Here is a 21,666-nt window from a genome sequence, read left to right as displayed (position 1 = left end):
GTCTTTCAATCTACACGCAGTACAGTTCTGAATCCTGTTCAGCTTTTGCCCTTAGTGATATCTTCTTGCAGAAAGTTTCAGAAAATAAGTGCAGGAAGATAAGTAAATTCCATGACAATAAGTACTCGTTTTTATCAGTTTTTATCTGATGCTTTCCCACTGAATTCTCCCCTTCTCATATAATAAGAAACTCAAAACCTAGATTATTACCCTGTCATCTTGCATAGTTCCCTTCATGCCTCTCTCCTCCCTAAACAATCTGAATATTTTCACTTTCTTGCTATAAATGCTTTATGTCTTTAATCTTCGCAGTCATTCATTTGTGCATCCCATTTATTTTTCCTGAACCATTTAGGAATGGCAACCAGAACTTTTTCAAGAAAGATACCCTTTAATTGACATTTATATAATTACATGCTATTTCCTACTCTGTTCCTTAAACATGCTAATATTTTGTTTGCTCCCTTTACAACTTGACTTAGAACATGTTTTCACTGAGCTTTCCAGAACAAAACTTTCTTCTCCTCTGAATGACTACTATTAAAGCTTATGGTTAAAAGTAGTTAAAATCATTGCTTGTAATCTGTTGTTATTTAACCCTGAATTTCATCTGCCATTTTGTTTCCTGTTGATGAAGTGGTTCATTTTTTTCCTATTTTTATTTTTTTTTTCCCTTATAACAATCCACAAAAGAACATGGACATACTGAAGAGTTACCATGAAATAGGCATGAGGTAGGCTAGAGTTCAGGATTACAGCTCTGTGTTGCTTCACCATAATTGCGCATCTGGACACTTCTGGCCCACGTCAACAGAAAGCAGGTAACGAGCTGCATCATGTTTACTTCTGCACAAACATGTGGTCACATGGATGAACACTAAAGAGTAGTTGATTTACTGTAAATTCACGCCCTATATTACCTTGCACTAACTTGTTTTTTACTCACATTTTTGATAATAATATGCCGCTCTATTAACCACCTGCTTTCAAATCTGATTTTACTCTTGAGTGTTCTCTGTTCTGCATGGTCAGTTATTTGCTTGCTGCACTGAAAAATGGCCTTTTGCTTGCTCTCTGCCTGTTTCTAATCTATAACAAAACTGTCACTCTGCAAATACCCGGTCTGCTTAACAAGCTCTTGCTGAAAGTCTGTCAAAACCTTTCTTGAAAGACAAAACAACAAGAACTAGTTCCATTATATGCTATTTTGTTCAATGATTTCTAACAGATAAAAATTGAGATTTGGCCGTCTTTAGCACATTCATGCAGGTGAAAATAAATAAATAAATAAATCTTTCTTTGCTTTTCATGAATATACATCTGACACTGCAGCAAGGCTTGCCACTTTACAGGAGACTTTAAAGGTCTTTACTACAGATGGGCACATTTGTTGCCTTGTCTGTTCTCTGATATGGAGCCCAATTTTACCATGAACCACCCCTTTTAGCTAGAAGCTTTGCCTCCTCACTGCTGAACTTCTAAATTCTTAGATGAATTTTGAGCCAGCCATGGGAGCCCCACTGAACATTTCTGCCTATCCTATCTCTTCTTCTCACAGTAGCTCAGCTTTACTACCTGAAAAAAATGCATCTAAATCTACTAAAATGAGAAACAATGCAAAATAAATTAAACATCCTTAATGCTTTTATCCTGAAAGTCCTGTATCCACAGACTTAGACTGTAAACCCCAATATATCAATAAATTAATATATCAATAGCAGAATTAAGGAGGTCTGCACCAATTACAAGCCTGCTCCCTACAATATTTTTAAAATCTCTTCCTCAGTGTCTCCTAACTTACAAGCAAGCAGCAGCACTGTTGCACTGCACATGTTGCAGCTAAATCTAAATTAAAAGCCCATTCACTGCTGATGAATCTATGTATTCTGAGCAACTAGGCAGCAGTCCAAAGAGCACAGATTCTGTTGATCACTTGACACGAGCCCCACAACAGAAGCACTGTTATGGATCTTGTGCTTCTATCCGCTCAGTTTTCATAGAACTGATAAAAACATGGCATCTTTAAAACAAATTTAGCCAAAGCTTTGGGGGATTTGGGCAGGGTTCCCTCCCACTGCCATGACCCTCTCAGCTCAGATATCTCCTATTACCCCACTTTGCCAGAAATGTATCTGGCTAGTTTGGGATTCTGAGAGGTACATTTCCAAGCAGATCTCTGCATTGCTTGCTCCCAAATTTATTAGGCAGCTAATCATACACACACCCTCTTACTTCTGAATACTGTAGAGCACTGTAATTGAATGTAAGTGCTGCACAAAACAGGCGGTATTTTAAAGATTTCTGATGGGAGTACATGTATAGAATTTGCATTGCTTGCATTTACTCAACTTTTTTTTTTTTTTTTTTTTAAATCAGACTTTATGTAATCATACACACAAAAAAAATGGTAATCCTGTGTATTAAAATACAGTGGAATAGAATTACTCAAAAGCAAAAAGTAAAACTTATTATCAATGGCTATAATTAATGATAAGGATTCTCCCTAGCAGCTTCAGCATCTTTGTTTGTAATATGGAGTATTTATCCTTCATAACCTAATTGAAGGTTGTCATATTCCAATGAATCTCTAAGGTTACAACTTTCTTGCATTTATCAGTAAAGACAGTTATAAAGTTACCCCAAATCTGTTTCTTTTCTAGTCTAAAATGCAATACTCCTTTTTCTCCTTTCTGTTCATCTCTCAGTCCTGCAGCTGGCAAGCAAGGCATCACATACTGATTCAGTGGATTAAATACTGGTCCTAAGATTCTAGACTGATACTTTATATCATTGTGAGGGCAATCGTGCCTTCTCCATGTAACAAGCATGGAGAGGCACTGATGATACTTTATATAATGTATCATGAAATATATTTTTCAAAAATACAAAAATCATTAAACACAAGCTGTTCTCACATGCTTACACATACATTTTTCTTCCATAAGGACTGTCTGAAGAGTAAGCATGGTACAAGACAATAATGAAACTGCAAACCACTACGGCTTCTCCTTCCTATTCCCCCCACCACACACAGACACACACGCACACTTCCCAACTTGTAAAAACTGGGTTTTTTGGGTGGGTTTTTCGGGGTTTTTGAGGTGAGGGGGGGTGAGTGTGTGTGTGGGTGGGTGTGAGTGTAACTATGAAGATCCTGTCTGGAGGTTCAGAAGTTAATGAAGAGGACTGACAAGACAGAAGGCTTGTTTTCTTAAGAAGTCTTGTTTTTTATAAGAAGCCAGATTTTAAATATCTCATTGAAAGCTCCTCAGCTATTTACACTTGCAATTTTACCTTTGAACCATGTCAATTCAGCAGCCAATGGACTTAATAAATTAAACTGATGTAATACAGCAGGCAGAATTTAAAAGTGTAAGAGAAAATGTGAAGCAGGTGTTCTGTGCACGAGGAGGAAGCAGAGAGAAGCAGCAGGGATTAGAGAGGCCGGAGGCAGACTCCCAACCAGAGTGGTAACTCCATTCCAGGCACAGCTGTTGAGGCCACATTCTTGGGAACCCCAGAGACCTAATATACAGATAGCAGGAGAAACTCTCACAGGAACTGGAAAGCAGCTTTCCCAGCTGCTCTTGGAAAGAGGTAACATATTCAGAGTACGCAGGCGCCTCGACACAGCTGGACGCAACACAGCCCCGAGGCAAAGGCATTCCGTTAGCGTGCAGAAGCTGCTCTTGGGAAAGAAACAGCAGAAACACACTATTTTCCAGGGTCTCTCCTACTTTTGCATACATATCCACACCAATAGTGCTAATCCTGCCATTAGCAATAAATAAATTGAAATATCAAGTCCATTTAATATCTGCTAGGTACTTCAAACCAGGTATACTAATACAAATTTTCTGGGGTGATTCTAAACAATTCTGTTATTTGCATTGCTTAGGTAAGTGATATTCTCATCCATCCACAGGTGGTCTTTATACCAATTTATTTTAGAATGCTTTAATTTTAAAAGAGCTATCATATCTGACTAAACAGAGGAATGAAAAGGGGGAAATAACAATTTCGGGTGCCCTGACAGAAATTCATAGGAAACTAATGCCCTGTTCAACTAAGCCATCTTACTCCAAGGCCTAACTCTAACTCTCACTCAGATCCCAAACCCTCACTTCTCCTATGACAAAGACATAAGGGTTTGAAAGCTGAGTTACGAAACACTGATCTCAAGGGTCATTCCCCCTTTCAATCCAATCCAGCGCCCTTTGACTTCTCACTTCTTCCCAACTCTTCCCTAAATACTCTCCCACATGTTCATCTTTCTATCCCTATCTTTCCCAGCCCTATTTAAGACCAAATACCTGTTTGCCCACATCCATTACCATGCAGTGCTCACACAACCCCACCAGTATTTACACTTCTGTAGATCTCCCTTCTCAAAATGCCAACCTTTTCTGTATCTTCCTAACCTCTCTCCTATCAATTCTATCCCTCTGTTTCATATCCACATCCATAACAGTCTCCCAGATTGCTAAAATCTGAGAAAACTCCAATTTGGCTCCTCCAGTTTTGCTTGTACAACAAGCAAACAAACATTTTTGCTCCTCCGTTGACTGTTTTACCATTAGGGCTTTATTGGATAGCAGTACCTCTTGTCTTTACTTTTTACTCTGTTACTCTTTTCATGAGATTTTTTTCCTGTCCAGCATGCCTCGCACTAGCCCAATGTTGATACCGAAAAGCCTCTGCCAGGCTTCTTTTGTCACAAATACTCAGGCTTTACTGCTTACATACCTGCTGGGTAAGGAGGCTGATGTGGCTCAGCGGAGAGTACTGACGGGTTGCCTGCTTTTCTGACAGCTGCTGTAGTTCTGCTGCTACCATGCTAGGGCTATAATGCTTGCCATGGCAAGAGGCATCCTCTGGATCTTTCTGCATTCTGGTTGAGCCCACACGCTGTCTACTTGGACTGCGACGGCACAAACCTGACAAACAAATATTTGGATATGATTAGCTAGCAGTATGCCTCTGTAAATCTCTAATGACTACAGTTTCTCCTACCCTTCAGATTGCTCACACTTTAAATGTTGCATTACTCAAGTATGTTCTCTCTGAAAACAATAATGTGAGATTTCTAAGTGCTGGTTGTAAGATGTTCTGGGATATGCCAGTTCTGAAAGATCCTAGAGAAAGATATGCAATATGAATCTTTTAAATATTGCTAATTCAGGTCTTTTCTTTTTTGGAGGACCTGACAAGCCTTTAAAAAAATCTGTAAGTACAGGCCTTTTTTTAGAGGATTTCTCTGTGTGAGAAAAAAACAAGGAACTACAAGTTATATATAGCTTGAGACAGGACACGCGCTGAGCAAAGCTACCTTAAAATCACTAACAACAAGCAAGAGACCAATATGATCCAGCAAGGACAAACAACATATCACTTCCCAGCTCTTTGGAACAAATTCAATTCTCTGTTCATCTGCTTAGTAAATTCTGTTCATTTGCTCAATAAAGTTGCATCTTTCGCAAACTCAGGGGTTGCCAAAGAATTTTATGAAATTTAACACTAGTGGAACAAGACTCAGTTTTAGAAGGAAGAGATTTCAACCGGTTCTGGAAAAAGCAGAGACTACACAACCTCTGTATGAAACTAGCAGGTATCCTACTATACCTCCCAAAACGCTCACCTGCTTTTGCAGAGGATGGTTGGGACAATCTTTGGCTGTAGATCTGAGCAGCTCTCTGAAGAGACGAGAGTGGATTAACAGTGTAGCTACCATAACGGCAATGATGCAACCCTGAAAGGCCAGAGGCCTCACTGGACACTGTGTTTGTGAAGACAGTAGAGCTGTCAGGGGCTGTGCTCTGGGTCTGAGGAGGTGAGGAAGATGGGGACTGAATCAGTCTAGGACCAACTGGAGGAGCCAGCAATGTATAGTGACCAGGCATCTGTGGACTTGCAGAGGCTGCAGACTGAGATGGTAACTGGGAGCTGGTATTTCTCTGGGAAGTGGCATCTGGAACAGAGGAGGAAGCACTAGCAGGGCCACAGCGAGGTAATTTCACTTCAGCATTTAAGGTGGATTCTTCTGGAGCTAAACAAAGACAGTGAGCACATTACATGAGAAAAGATGCTTTCCAGGTCCATCAGATAACACACCCAAGATATCACTGTTCATACACTCACTGAAGTCAAAATGACATCATCTACCAGCAAGGACAAGAATTTCTACATGAGGAACATCCTCTTTTGGAGCTTGACATATCTAGCTAACAGCAGCTAATTTATTCACACTGCTCACTCTACACACACACACTCTCAAATTTAAAAGAAAAACCTGGGGAATCTTCCTCAAACTTGGGCCCCTCAGTCTGTTTTTGTCCACAGGTTCCAACCTCACTGTTTGTTTAAAACAGCATGTACATTCATCATGACTTTCTTGAAAATTATTGAAGATCATTTACTTACTTGTTGATTTAACTTCTTTGGGTTTATAGCCTCTTACTGCTTCTTCTGCAGGCAGATTAACTGAACTTTGGGCATGATCACCTTTTATTTCTTTCATTACTTCAGGACGTTCTGTGACAAGATCTGGGAGTTATAAAATAGAACACTTCGAATTATGATACCACATGAATAGGGCTGAATGGCCAGTATCTTATGTAAGCTAGTCTGTGTTCATTCCATTTCACCCCAGGGAAAGAAGCTAGGTATGCAGATGCTCTTGTCTACATGTATGTAACCAGTGAAGAACAGAGTGCCACCTCCAAAGACCTAAATCACATTTCTGAAGTGATGCTGGCTTTCCACAGATTAAAATAAGAACTGGATTAGTCTGGACAATATCATCTCAGAACTACCTGCAACACTTACCTCCTTGATGCTGAATCTCTGAGTGGTTAATGCTGTTGCTCGCTTTGGGGGTTCTAGAATTTGTTCCTAGAAAAACACTTGCTGACTTGTTTTTGTGGGTGTAAAATGTCAGCACTTCTTCCAGGTCACTCTCACTGCAATAACAAGAGAAGAAAGGACCTACATGAGGATTCTAAGCCATCATGTATGAAGAAAGAGGTCAGAAGATAAGGAAGCTAAAAAGGGAATGGGAAAAAAAAAAAAAAAGGGCAAGGCCAGACAACCTATTGAATTGCTCAGTCCTACAGGGCTAGAGTGGTGGGAATGGAGCATGCCTTGGTTAAACCAAAATTCCCACTGAAACACCATTCTTTTATAAACTGGAAAATTCAAAGTATTCAGAAATCAGGAACTTCCCCAGGATAAAAAAAGAACAACTGAAAACTCCAAATATATTTGGAGGTGCTTTGCTGCATAGGAGAGATTCACTTCTCAGCTAAACTAGTGAAACTTCCCCAGGGGCTCTCCAGAAGCAGTAATTATCACTTTCATAAGGGAAGTCAGCTCAGCTGCTGCTTCACACTCATCACTAGCAGTTTCAGTCCAACAGTGGGGGAGGAGTGGAAGGATAAGGGAAAAGCTAGTTAATTAGCAAAACCACAGGACAAACAAGCACAACAGTCAGTATGTTTGTGAAGCTGAAAACTTGCATATGCTTCTCATGTCCTATGCCTCTATTGCCCCTCAGTATCAGTTAGTTGGCCACTGATTAGGGTGTTTGGGCAAGCTCTAACACCGCCCCCCACCACTACCTTTTTTTGTTGTTGTTAAGTTCCTGCCTGTCTTTTTGTTCTACAAAGCTGCCTCTGCATTAGTGTAAGTGAATGTATGGCACAGTGGACACCGAGAGCTAGAAGGATAGTGCCAGGGGCATAACAGTGGAACATAACACAGGAATATAAATTTGCACAGTAGTAGTTATAATCCTTCACAATGTCCTCTGCATATCACACCTGTATTAGTCTTTGCTTTTACCAAAGTTCAGGCTGGCTATGTCTAAAGCTGATCCCACTGCTGCTTGGACCTTCAGGGCATGCTGTAAAGTATACCTTTTCTTCCAAGCACTGAGAACAGAGATGGCAGAGATGAAGAGGAATGGTAAGAGTGAAGAGTGGATGGATGGAAAATATCTTAAAGTTTTTTTTTTTTTTTAAATATGGTATATTTGTCATAGATTACTGTGAATTACCAGCCTGAGTATATATTTTACACTGCACTTGCAGTGTTCAGAGGCAATAGTTATAGCATGTAAACACAATACATCCATGTTAAAACACCCTATCATGATGTCAGAGATGTTCACTCTGACAACACTTATCCTCTATTCTCTCCAGTGTTGTGTTCATTCTCTGTGCTGTGTAACAAGCACAAGCAATGCTCATAAAATATACTATATTATATATTAAAATATTAAAAGTATATTAAAATATACTATAGAATACATATGCATAAAGGGGATTCACCTCATTTTCAAAACACATTTCCTACCAGATTTTTACAAACTTAAGACCAGAGTTTATGCAATTGGAAAATGTTGCCTTTTTCAATGTGAAATTAACTGATTGCACTAAACTTCCTTAACTTCCTTATCCTGCTTGCTAGCAGGATAAGAGGCTAGGATGAAGAAGTGAGTATACTTCATTTCCTTCCTTATCTCAGGAAGTAAAGACAGCTATCAAGGGAATCTGTTTCCTGAGAGCAGAAACTTAAGAGCCAGAACCGCTACACAACAGTTCAAAACCAGTTAGGCAGCAGCCTTAGCTGTATTCTCCTTCCAAACCACTACTGCACTTGCTGCAGCACCACAGGAAAGGAGATCATTAGCTCACAAGTATCAGCTTGGACTTCAGAGAGGTCAGGGAAACTACTGCAGTCTTCTGTATCTACTTAATGATCAAAATATCTATTTTATGTCCTCCTCCAGGCACCAGCATCTGGTACCACAAGTGCTTGGTTGCTAGAAGGAAGGGGGGAAAGAACGAGAGAAAAATACAAGTTTTTTGCCTCCCAGCAATAGCTGGAGCAGATCCAAAGGTCAGCCAGGTCTTATGGCACAATACCATCCTCTTCAGGGTTAGGAGATTCCTTACCAAAAGAAATAAAATCCATTCCTACCTTGCCCTTGTAATAAAGTTCTGAAAACCTTCAGCATTCACTCCCTCCTCCACCTCCTCTTCCCGTTTCTTTTTTGATCGTTTCTGAACCATCTGCTCTGTTTCCTGTGAATAAGCAGTATTAGCAAGTGTCTCTATGCAGTTACTCAATGTTCTGTAGCACATCCACAGCTCAGAACACAAAAAGCAATTCCACAGGATCTAGGAGAGAGAACATCATCTACAAAGAGCCAAAGTGCAATTCAACTACATGCAACAGAATGGGTGAATGCAGACAGCCCCAGAGATGGCAAGCCAAGTTGATACTAAATTCCTGACTCGTCAGCCTGACATAACCTATTAGAACTGATTTGCTGAGAAGCTTCCAAGCCTTACAGGTATATGCTGCTCCTTCAAATACACCCTTTGCAGAGACAGGTGGGAATGTGGAGCAGAAAAAAGTATCATTTTTTTGAAGCCTTTACATGGTCTTTCCATTTCTGATGTTTTTGTCCCCAGTGCAGGCTTCCTCCTAAGGGCTTATATTCAAATATCTCTGTCTAGTATTTAGAAGGGGATATTTGGAAGAGAAGGAGGACAAAAATACAAGATTATATTGGAGAAACTCCACCAAGAAGAGTCCGTAGTGGGTATCCAGACCTACTATAGTGGGTATTTTTACTGTGAACTAGAGCTTCTGCCCTTTAATTAACTTCTCTTGTCATGCAGCATTTTTTGAGGGCTGGTCTATATACATTGCTTCAGTAACAGCAAAATAAGTAAAACAGTACAACATACGGCAAATATAGATTTACAAACTAGAATATATTAGAATAAATTATGATAAACATTTATGAGAATGGAAGCAAGCTATGAGATATCTTCATTTTTTTTTGATAGTAGAACTTTTGACACCAGAGGTTACATTCATAAAACCATTATTAATTAAAAAATAAAAATTCACAGCTCTGTCCGAAATACAGATATCAACAGATAGTAGGCAGACTTAGCCTCCATTTTGTTGGTCCATGCTGCTAACTCCCAGCTTTACCAGGACTAGAGGGTCAAATACGTCTTGCAAAAGGTAATTTTGGGGTGGGGGAAGCCACTCTGGGACATGTCCCTATTCTTCACTACTTTAGTACAAGTCTTGACAATATGTTGATCTGTTTTACTTATCTTGCTGAAGACAGTGTTTTTTCCTTCTGTGCCATATAAAAGATATATAGTGGCTAGTAGAAACTCTCTGCTAAATCTGCGGTCTCAAGTCAGTGAAAGTAGTCTATATGTTGGAATCAAACATGAAAAAAAAGAATTGCAGCCTAATAGTCTCTCAATAGGTTTAAAGTGTATGTTTTAAAGCTCAAGTGATCTGTTCTCACTTGTTTTTAACTAAGAAAATATGTTTACGAAATTCTTTATTACCAGTTATAAGGCTTTACTTTGTGAATTTATAGAGAGTTAGCAGAAAATCCTAATGTTTTAATACAATTTGTTTTGAAATTACATCCGATGCAGCTGTGTTCTTCACTCACTAGAGCCACCCGGGTGTTTTGTGGTTGCTCCCAACACAGTCATTCAGCAAGCAGCAGGCACAAGGCGCTCCCTGCAACAGATTTGGGTGGATAGCGGCCTTGCTTTCACAGATCCAGTTACCACATGTAACTTCTGAGAAGGTACCACGGGTGGCCACCCTCTCCTAGTGAGTAGGAGGTGAGACCTGCGCGTGCAGCCACTCAAACTCACCTTGTTCTAACACTAAAGGAAGAGCAGGGGACAATGGAAAAGGGGAGCTGGTCTTCTTAAATAAGGATCAACATGAAACCACTATGTTAAGAACACCATCTTCTGTACCGAAAGAGGTGAAAATTATTTAAAATAGGACTTAAACCTCCTTGTCATGAAGCATGCAGAATTCCACGCTAGAGAATTTCCTCAGAATTTGACTTGCATTTCTTTTCAGTATATGAAACAAATGGTAAAATACATTTTTCACATACTATATAGATAAAAATTATTATCTCTAGAGAAGCATCCTAAAAATAAGGAGAAATGGGAAAAGGCAACACAAAGCATTAGAACAAAGGCCAGGCAAAGGAAACCAAGTTAAAATCCCACCTCATAAAACATCTATTTTTATTGACATCCATAGAAACATTCAGACTTATTTTCATTTTGACACGTCAGTAAAACACACCTCTAAGCCTGCATTTTTTGATCAACACTTTGATAAAGTTAAGGAATCTCATATGCACGATTCCTGCACTACACACACAATGTAGTAATACTGTTGTCTACCTTACAATTTGAACAAACAGCTGCCATGTCTGGATGTGCATCTGCAAAGAAATCATATAAATTACAGAACATACCCCGTAAACAGGCTGCTCTTTTGACTATGACAAGAGCCAGCAGCAGGTATTCTAGAGGAAGATACCAGAAAACAAATCACCAGCAGCACTAGGGTGAGATGCCTTATGACACTTTCTTACCCAAGTTAGGTACAAAAATCTGGATCTAAACAAAAGGCATTCCAAGCTTTGGAAGTCCTTAATGACTTGATAGTTATCTATGACTGAGTAAATTATATCCAGCTCCTGAGCCTTAATATGCAGTAACCATGGTGGCTACTGCTGCTGGAATCAAAGGAGCTGATGAGCACTGGTTACTGGTTTAATGGGAAGTATAATATTTTACATATAAAACATACATATGTGTAACATTCTATTATGCATCACAAGGCACATTGTGGTGACACTAAAAGCAGCGAAGCCTGAGGGCACTTCAGGCACAAACGAACTAAGCAACTTAGTCCTCTGCTGAGTGGGATGAGCTACCAAAAGAAAAATCCAAGAAGAAATCACTCACCTTGTTATAGCAGACTATGAACTCGCCCAGCTGGCGGGCCAGGATGCGTCGCCGATCGTTTAGGCCTAGGCGGCGGCTGGGAAGCAGCATCCTCAAGGAGTGCTGAAGGTTGCTGGCTGCTCGCTTCAGAAAGCGCACCACGAGTTCCTGCGAGCAAAGGAGATGGGGATCTGATGGGACAGCAAAACGTGGTGAGAGGGGAACAGAGGTGCAACACCAGCTCCTGACTGGCAAGAACTAAACACTGTTTGGAGAAAGTCAATGGGCAAATGGCAGACAGAAACATTCTCTATGTGCAGTTTTAACTTAGGCATATAAACCTAAGACAGAGGAAAAGGAGGATGATGCGTCTAATCTGAGTTGGGACAGAATTAGGAATACTTGTCTGAAAAAACATGTAGCACACTAGAAAAAGCAGCAACAACAAAAAATAACCTGTAAAGGCAATACTTTAGACAATATATATATATAAACACCAAAACACAAACAAATAAAACCCACCAGCTGTAATGTGCTAAAAGAGTCCTGTGGCAAAACATACTGACATAAAGCATTTCAGGCCCATGACAGGGAAGGCCATCTTCACTGGAGAGCTCCACTGCAGTGATTAGGCCCCATTTCATCAGTGTTTGTATATGCCCATTACTATCACATCTCTCCACAGCAACAGATGACTATATCGATGACCATATAATAGCATAGGAAACACACAGCAAGGCATATCCCAAGGCAAAAGGCATCCTATGGGTATGTGGAAAGCTTGCTCCCCTCTGGATTTACTTTTGGTTAGGAGCTCTGCTAATGCATAAATGAGCTGCCTCACAGCCAAACTATTAAATTTCACAGCTCGCCTCTCACTGCCATTACAGCAGGCTGGTTTGATCTGTTATTTTAAACATTATTTTTCACAGAGCAGCAGACAAAGTGACTCTCAAAAAGCCCATTTTAATTTTCCACTTGGAAAGAGTAGGGGTAACATTTTCCACTGAGTCAACTGATTATTCTTGACAAACAATTTTATCTCCGAACTGCACTGACTGCTTCCCTGCAACATGCGTTCAAGAACCCATCTGGGTCCTCAGAAAACTCAGGAGTCTAGTGCTGCTTTTCCCCCTCCTCACCCATCCTCCTTCAGAAGGTTTGCGAGGGAATCTGGCTTCCTGCAGTCTACAAAAGGTAGAAACTTTAAAATACTGCCTAGAGACCATAAAGCCTTAAAAAAAAAAAAAAAAAGATAGAAAGTACCTCATTTTTACTCATCCATCTAGTTATTAAGAGCTATCTATTCCATCCCCACTTCGCTGACACTCAGCATTTTTACTTGGTTCATAAGCTAATAAAAAAATAGCACCGGTGACTGGACACTCAGTAGACAAGTAAAATATCAAAGACTGCACCTCTTCGAGAAATGGGAACTGACCTCAAAACTCTCTAGAAGATTTCAGCTGGACTTTTCAGGACTAACACAAAGTTTCTTACCATCTGCTCATCCTCTTTGGCAGCCCAGGCAGCATTCTGGATCTGGTCACCGACCTCCTTCATGAGTCGCAACTGAACATGCTGCAGGTAGGCAGAGAAAGCTCTGCGAGCCTGCACTTTGCTGTGGACCAAGAGAAGAACAGTTAGACATCCTCAGAATATCAACAGAAAGGGTTGAAGCAGTCGGGCACAGGTTACAGATCGACATATAATCAGTAAGGAACACAGGTGCGAAAATGCTTAAGTTCAAGGACAGGAGAATCCCTTAAACCCAAGCAGAATTTTCAAGGGGACATTCATTTTACCAGGAGAGGGAAGGAATTGCAAGATATAGAATTCTGAGCTTCTGCTGTCTCTTAAGACCATCTCTAAAAATGGAGAAGGCTCTCCTTGCTTTTTCATAGCCAACAACTCTTCTCCAAAAGCCAACTGCCTGAACATCAGCAAAACTGAGTACTTTTAAATCCAGTCATAAGCTCTCTTGGGGACCCTGTCTTCACAAGCATTTAAAACACCACAACAACAGACCATAAAATAAAGGACTTGGTACCAGTGCCAGAGTTGTAACAAAGACCCTGCGATTCCCATTGGAAAAGGAAGAACTAGGCCTGTGAAAGTGAGCTGTTTCGCTGCTGGCCCAAGGACACAGGCCACATTTCACTGAGCAAGGCCCCAGTGAAGAACGAAAGATAATCAGCAAAATCTGCTCCACAGCTGGCGGAACATGTTGGGAAGCCATGAGCGTAAACTGAGGAGAGGCCTGGGAGGGACACACTGATTCTATCCCCTCACAGTGGTGGTCACTTTAGTGTACGCATGGGTTACAAGAAAAAAAATCCTGAAAACTGCCTAATTCTGTCCCTTGTCATCCTGGCTTAGACCTCCTCTCCAAGTTCTGCTTTGCCTCTCTCCATTCCTCCTTACAGCTCCTCTCCAAAGTCACTACAGGCTCTCCCTGGCATTGCCCCGCATGATTTTTCCTTTCCTTTTCAAAAGGACATAGAAGCAGATGGGGTTTAGAGTAAGTGACCAATTCCCGTTCTATCACAGGCAATATCATAATCTCTTGTATAAAATTAGCAAGTTTCATGTTAAAACAAACTAGATTTTTCACTCCATTACTCCTCTGGAATGCTATACCAGAATTCATGGTTCTAATAGTTATGAACCTTCTTTTACTACCCAGACTAGCTTCATTCCTGCCCAGTTTCATCAGCTTGCTCCTTCTCCAATGTCTTCTTATAACTTAAAAATTTAAACCCCGATGTGTCTCCTACCCTGAATGTACTCATTAATAGCGATCATATTCCTTCTTAGCTTTCACTTTGAGTGGGAACTGTGCAGATATTTTAGTCTCCCCTTAAAGAAAAAAGTGATCACCTGATGTAACTAGCAGCTTGTCTGTTTCAGCTACAGTTCATCTTCTTTGAACATGGGTGATAGGAGCTGTACATAACATTCCAGATGAAATTTCATCAGAGACTTGTACAATGACAATAAAATTTCCAGTGGAGTTAGGGAAGTACCTTCAGTTATACGACCTAGACCACATTCATCACTTTCATTCATGTATGAGCCAGAGCTTTACAAACCTCCTGTGATTAACAGGTATGCATGATAGTTCTTCTTTTAAATCATTATCCACTGATGAACACCTAGGTGATACAATTCCTGCTATAAACTATTACTTAAGAGCACAGCCTTGTATTTTATGCTACTGAATACCATTTTATTCATATTATTCCTACCCTCAAGGTCATCCAATACTTTTCTGCATACTTTGTTGTTTTCTGACAACTCCCAAATCTTTTTCATTAGCGCATTTCCACATTCTGTGTCATTCCTGAACTGATAATTAAAATCAGAATCAGGTTGATTTCTGATTCCCGAGAAACTCCACCATTTTTATTTATTTCTGTTCTCTGTTTCCAGATATTTATGTTGTCCTCATGACTTTAACAGCTCTCCACTTCCATGTACAAGATTTCCTGAAGTTTCATCAAAAACTCAGTCCACAAATGTAGTCTTCCTGTTTAATATGCCAGTAAACTTCAGGGATATTTCTTTATAGTGTTATAGAAATTATACAAAGTTGTGACAGCTAAAAGGATCACAGCATCAACTTAAGACATACATACGGAGATGAGAGTCAAAGTGAAAATAAGATGCATTATTGTATTTATGCATCAGCTTCATCATTAGATTCTGATGCTTCTGAAAGACCACGACAGGACCAAAGAGAAGCTAGTTAAATGATGAATTCACAAGAACCTCAAGATGACATCCTCTCTCTACTTGGATAATCTTAGCAGTTGCACTTTAACAAAAGGAAATACAAGATAAAAACATCTGGCTTCATTTCTGTATTCCAGTGAGCTCCAGAACACACAATAGTCCTCGCAAGACGTCCAGGCTCCCTATCCTGACTCCAGTCACCAAATCTACCTTCTCTTCCCACATGAAGGGAATGCCGTAAGGAGAACATTCTGAAACTCAGCTAAGAATTAATACTCCATACATCAAGCCACCATATATCAAGAAAGTCTCTCTCTGGAGAGTTTTGTTCTGCAAGTATATCGAACACTTTATGAGCAGAATCCAAGATTGGTGCTGGTAGGACTTCAAGACCTTTGTTATCAACATCAGCACATTAACACAATTCTTGTCTGCAGCTGACATTCCTTTGATTCCAAAATGGAAAACTGGAAAAGATCTTTGAGGTAAATTGTATCACTGGACACTGGTGTGTTGAATTTGGAGCCCAGAGGCCTTAAATGAATGACAAGCAACTTCCTTTACTTTTAATTTTCCTGGGGATGGCATGAAGGGAACACTCTTCATTCCAAAATCACCCTCTCTACCAATAGCACCCAACGTACAGAGGGCAGAGGAACTGCCTCATGGGGCCAGCTAAAGGAGAGAGAGAAGTCCTGCCATTTAGAAAGAACTGACTGGAACAGGCCTGGTTTCTTTCAGCAGAAAATTTCATTACTTCAGCTCCTCAGCCTCTTGACCCTGCTGCAAAAGTTTCAACAGTGACAGATCAGATGGGGCTAAGCCCAGCACAATCCTGGTAAATGAAGTCACTGCAAGCCTGACACTTCTGAGGGGAATCCCAGCAGCACTGGGTGCTGAGAACATCAGACAGATTTGGCATTCTTGGCAGGAGCTGCTGCTATATATAGGTAGGTGAGCTCAGCCTTGCTATGCCTGTCCTGGAAACAGGTTTCAGAATCTTCCCATGTGACAGCAGCAAATGCCTTAGCCACAAGAAGGCAGCAGAACAATCCCCAAATCTTTTATCCTTCTTAAATCATCCCAGAACTTAACTAGGAAAGCAGCAGCAATCAACTAGAATTATTTTCCTGTGGACTTTTTTGCTCAAAACATAATACTGTTTCATATGCAGAAGATGTGAATTCCTACACAGATATATATGCTCCCCCTTTATCTTTGCCTTTCTTCTCCACACAGCTGTACTCCTCTTACTTAAAAAAGGAATCGCTGTTCTAAACATCTGCTAGGTCCCTGGTTGGTGACCTAGTGGATCATACGATTTCCTCCACTATCACTGAGCCATGCATCAAAACAAATCGTGGTCCACTTCATTCTCAACAGCAGGCAATGAGATATCTCAATAACTTATCACTCTCAAGTGACTTTGTCATGCTTTTAGGAGATGGTGACATCATGAAAGCCACAGAGTGTTTTTAAAGGTAAAAATTCCATCATCAAAAATAAAAGCACAAAAAAACAATAAAACTATATTTTTATGGTGAGGCAGTGCTCAAATATTCATTCTCAACTTTTCTTGGATGGTTTAACATATATTGATACACACTTCAGTGGAAATATAAAGAAGGCAAAAAACAAATTTAGCAGGCAATAGCAGGCACCTTCCATTAAGGCAGAAAGTTATTTTAGAAGCCTGAGTTGACCAAGGGACAATTTAACACATCAGATTAAAGGACATCAATGAAAACTACAGTTTATCCTTTATACTGATTCAATGGGTCAGGTATTTGAGTAAACTGTAGGTCTGTACAGTTATCTCCCTTTTGTGCCTACTGGATGCTAAGCCAGCCCACAGTTAGATAAAAATCCGAGTCCATATCTCTAAACTCTCACCATCTCCACATACTCATATTCACAAAGTGTAACTAAGTGCATATCTCAGCATCCATATTTTACTTGATATTAGCTGCTAAAAAAAAAAAAAGCAATATGCATATAAATCTCTCACCTTAAGTTTCCATTTTCTTGAAGAATCTGCAACAAGTTAAACTGAGATTCTGGCTGTGGTTTTTCAGGAGACAACTCTCTCTCTCCAGTTTTCTTGTCAAGTTTTTTCACTATGTTCTCTTGGCAACCAGCTTTTACCAGTTCAGAGAGCTTTGTCTTGCTCTTCACCTGTGTCCCCGAAAGAGAGCTAGCAGTTCCGTCTTCATCTTCATCTGCCTCCTCTTCCTCCTCACCCTCTGTATCTGACTTGACAGGTAGCTTTGTGGGTTTTGATGTCCCTAAAATAGGGGATATACCAGTGTGTGTGTTTTTTGTTTTCTTAAAAAAAAAAAAAAAAAAAAGAAAAAGAAAAAGAAAAAAAGGAAGAGTGGAGGGAGACTATCCTGACGCCCACACCATTTGTTTACTCTTACAGACTTTTTTGTTAGGACAATCATCATCATTTTAAGTACTCTTAAGTATCATGCACATCATTATTCTGTCTGGCTTTCTGCTTGTGTATTGGACTACTGAAGAGCTCATTCCTCCAATGTCAGAAGAAAAAGGTTATTTTCTTCATGTTACAGAGAAAGAAACAGAGGTACTTTCCTACAGCATAGGAAAACACCTTTGTAGACTTTGAGTTCCTATATATATGTACATATGTATATATGTACACACGCGCACTCATCTTTTGTTTCTTGTGTCAGAAAAAACAAGGCTAACACCCCTAAACTTTCATATGCACCAATACAACTTACATACATTTCTTCCTAACGTACATTTCTTCCTAACATACTACCAAAAATATCGCATGCTACCAACAACATCACACAATGCTGTATCAGGTAGTTACTGAGAAGAGCTGAGATAAAGGCTTCAAAAACAACCATTTGTAAGGAACTTTCACTTCTGCATCCTTTGAGATTTTTTCCACATCATCATCAGCATTTCTCTTATTATTCCTCACTGCTGTGTAGGAACTCCAGCCTGGAAGCTTCCATACATTTTGTTTTTTCTGAAAAGCAGTGAACTACAGAGGCACATACAAACTGTTGATTTCTTGCACTTAAAAATGCAATTGCAAGCTCATCTTGAAGAAAACATTGATTACCATCAGTCACACATCTGATGACATGGAATAGTGGGAATGGAATTCTAGGCACATAAGAAGGCAGGAAGCCCAGAAATGAAATGAAAAACTATTAACACTTAAAATGAAAGCTATTAACTTTGGCCACTGAATTCCTTTAGGGACTAAAACAGCCAGAGCTAACATCACCTAAGTAGACTTCAAATGAAAAAGGCCTAGCTTGCTTGTTTTTAACTGAGTGTCTGAACTTCAAGCCATGCATACCTGACAATCTCATCCGTGCTCTTCGTGCCTTGCCATGACATCGCCTGCGCTTCCGTAACTCCAGTGAAATAAGCTTCCTCTCATACAGGAGAGCATTAGAATCCACAGCTTCCAACTTCATATCCAGCTTTCCATTAAGAACTGCTCTAGGAAGCATAATACACAGACAACTTCAATCCCACACTTAATTCTCTCTCTAATGATCTAAGAGTCCTACTGTATTTAATAAAAATAAAATAAATTTTAAAAACCCACACATTTCTCCTGGCATAGTGATGAAATATTATGATCAGTTTAAGTATCTTGCTTGTAAAGCCTATAAATGCTTGCACATATATAGCACCATGCTCTCATAACTAAGTAGCTTCTATTTGATATGCAGTAGCTCAAGGCATAATTAGTAAGCAAGCCTGAACTAGGCTCCAGGATTACAAAGGATGAAGAGAAGACAGAAGGGTGTACATGGACCTGAATCCAACCTTGACAACCTTCAGCTTGTTCTTCCTTGTTAGGTCAGAAGCAAGAATTTTATTGCAGTCCAAGGGAAAAGGGACAACCTTTCTACGATTTCTGTCTAAATCAAGGAGAAAGAAGTTCTGCCAGATTCCTTAGGGGAGACAAACATAACAACTTTGTCACTGAAGAAAGATCGCGTAAGTGGCTCCTAACAGTGTAAGTAGGAATATTCACAGAAACCTTGTTTTCATTCATCTTTTGGATCCAGAAAAGTGAATATGTGTGTATATGAAGCCCAAAAGACAGATGCGTTGTAGTCTCTTTTAAGAGAATGCACACAAGAGACTCACCAATATGTAGGAGTGCCAGTATGCCTAAAAGGAGTGGCACTGAAATCCAGTCCAATATTATTTAAGCTCTCCAAATGCTGGAATGTTCTTCATTCACAGCATTTATTTTGTAGAAATGTTTGTGAGGGGTAGGAGTAACACAATGTTTTCTTATTTTGATGAGTTTCTCAGAGAATAGGGACTTTGGAGGTAAGAACGTGTAAATCTAGAGTAAATCCTAAAAAACACAAATTATTTATTTTAAAAGCCATTTAAAAAGGTCTCCCAATGACCAAGCCTTTTTTTTCTAACTTGCCCCTATAAAGAAAAAAAGGGCAATAGGTCACCTTCCGTTATGTCCCCAATGTCTTTTACACATAAAATGAAAAGGCCAAACCCACACTCTTGTGAATCCTATCTTAAAGGACAGCAAAATGGCTCTTAAAGAGGAACTCTGAGCAGCTGGCCTATAAGAGACACCTGAATCTGTCTAGCTCAAATTGGAGCTAGCCTCTAGAAACATTCCCAAAATTATGTGGTTTAAAATAATAATAATAATAATAATAATAATAATACAGTGCTGTTGCAAGAACTTCTGTAGATCCTTCTCAGTCAACTTCTACAGTTGCTTTATTACAGAACTCAAATTTGGAGAGGAAATACTGAAGCAGGGAGGCCTAAACACATAGTGAAACATGCTGCATACAACTCTCATTGGAGGTTCGACTACAAGGACGAACTACTATTTCCACCAAAGCACTACCCAGAGAGGCATCAAATCAAGCCACGCTTGCACGGGTCAGGAGGTAAAAGGCAAGGATAATAAAAGCTTTGGAATAAATTTTAGTGCTTACTTAAACAGGAAGAAAAGCTCTAATATAAGCTTGAAATCAAAAGTATGCAAGGACCTCCAACTCCAAACAAATATAGGTGCTTGGAGGCTTTTCACATCTACAGTCTCCTCTTTCCTAGTAATGGCTCACAAGCCTTTTTCCCATTGTCCTTTTTGCTCTTGCCCTGACTGCAATGGGAGAAACAGTCACTGACATAGTAGGAAAGAGATGTGCAACTACTTCTATCCTTGTAAGTCACAAGCAGGTGTTCATAGCATTGGAGGAGTGAGGGATAAGTCTTTTTCCATGCTGTATGTGTCCCCTGCCTCCCTCCCAAATCCAACAGCTTTCTACCTGTCCTGAAACAGCCGTGTAGCCAGCATGTAGTTCATTGTTGTCTTGTGCTCCAAGAAGGATCTAGAAAAACAAAATACAGGCTAGAGCAAGGCAAAGCTCAACACAGTCGAGGGCAGCATAATATAGGAAGAAGTCATCTTTTTAAAAAAAAAAAAAAAAAAACAACAACAACAACAAAAAAAAAAAACCCACATATCCCAGTAGTAGTAGATTGAGACAACAAGCTGTATCACAAAAGAGGAAAGAAGGGGAGCTATCAGTTCTCAGCTAAAGTTTGTGTTGAGGCAAGAGACTTGGAGAATTATTACAGACCCGAGGCAAATAAGAAAAACCTGGATGAGTTTACAAGATGAGTCCTATACTGTCTTCATGGCGTAATGAGAAAGCACACAGCATGTACAACTCCAGGAGGTGAAAGCAAATAACAGAAATTGATAAATTAAGGTGAATACATTTTCATTCTGACAGAAAAGCAGCACTAGGATATGTGAAAGGACATTTAATAACCTTCTCTAAGGTGCCTTTAATGAGGCTGTACTTAAAAAAGGACCAGGGAAAAAGCATGTCAGCACAAAGAATTATATGTAACGTTAAACAAGGATTGTGATATGCTTCTAACTGTTAATCTGCATGCATCTACACAGAATATCCTTCAACACAGAGAATCTGTGCAACACTGGGCCACCTTATTGGAGACTTATTATTACCCATAAAGATCCCATGTTGATGGGGTAGGGAATATTCGGATGAAACCTCCTCTCCGCTCATTCTCCTCTCTCACGCGACGAAGAACTTTTATCTAGGAACAG

General features: G+C 39.8%; 1 protein-coding gene across 1 annotated transcript in view; it reads right to left on the bottom strand.

The window, feature by feature from the left end:
• Nucleotides 1-21,666, bottom strand: part of TTLL5 (tubulin tyrosine ligase like 5) — a 122,807-nt gene that overhangs the window by 62,795 nt on the left and 38,346 nt on the right. Inside the window, 11 exon segments of the mRNA XM_088529383.1 lie at nucleotides 4,747-4,937; nucleotides 5,639-6,046; nucleotides 6,421-6,531; nucleotides 6,826-6,959; nucleotides 8,980-9,083; nucleotides 11,826-11,972; nucleotides 13,305-13,425; nucleotides 17,548-17,824; nucleotides 18,883-19,028; nucleotides 20,855-20,917; nucleotides 21,565-21,656. Coding sequence (XP_088385509.1) covers nucleotides 4,747-4,937; nucleotides 5,639-6,046; nucleotides 6,421-6,531; nucleotides 6,826-6,959; nucleotides 8,980-9,083; nucleotides 11,826-11,972; nucleotides 13,305-13,425; nucleotides 17,548-17,824; nucleotides 18,883-19,028; nucleotides 20,855-20,917; nucleotides 21,565-21,656 — 1,794 coding nt within the window.

Source organism: Tinamus guttatus, unplaced genomic scaffold, assembly GCF_059628265.1.
Source record: "Tinamus guttatus ecotype Peru unplaced genomic scaffold, ASM5962826v1 Tinamus_guttatus_pri_ptg000327l, whole genome shotgun sequence".
Lineage (NCBI taxonomy): Eukaryota > Metazoa > Chordata > Aves > Tinamiformes > Tinamidae > Tinamus > Tinamus guttatus.
The sequence above is the reverse complement of the archived record's forward strand: the minus strand, read 5'-3'. Positions and strand labels throughout refer to the sequence as shown.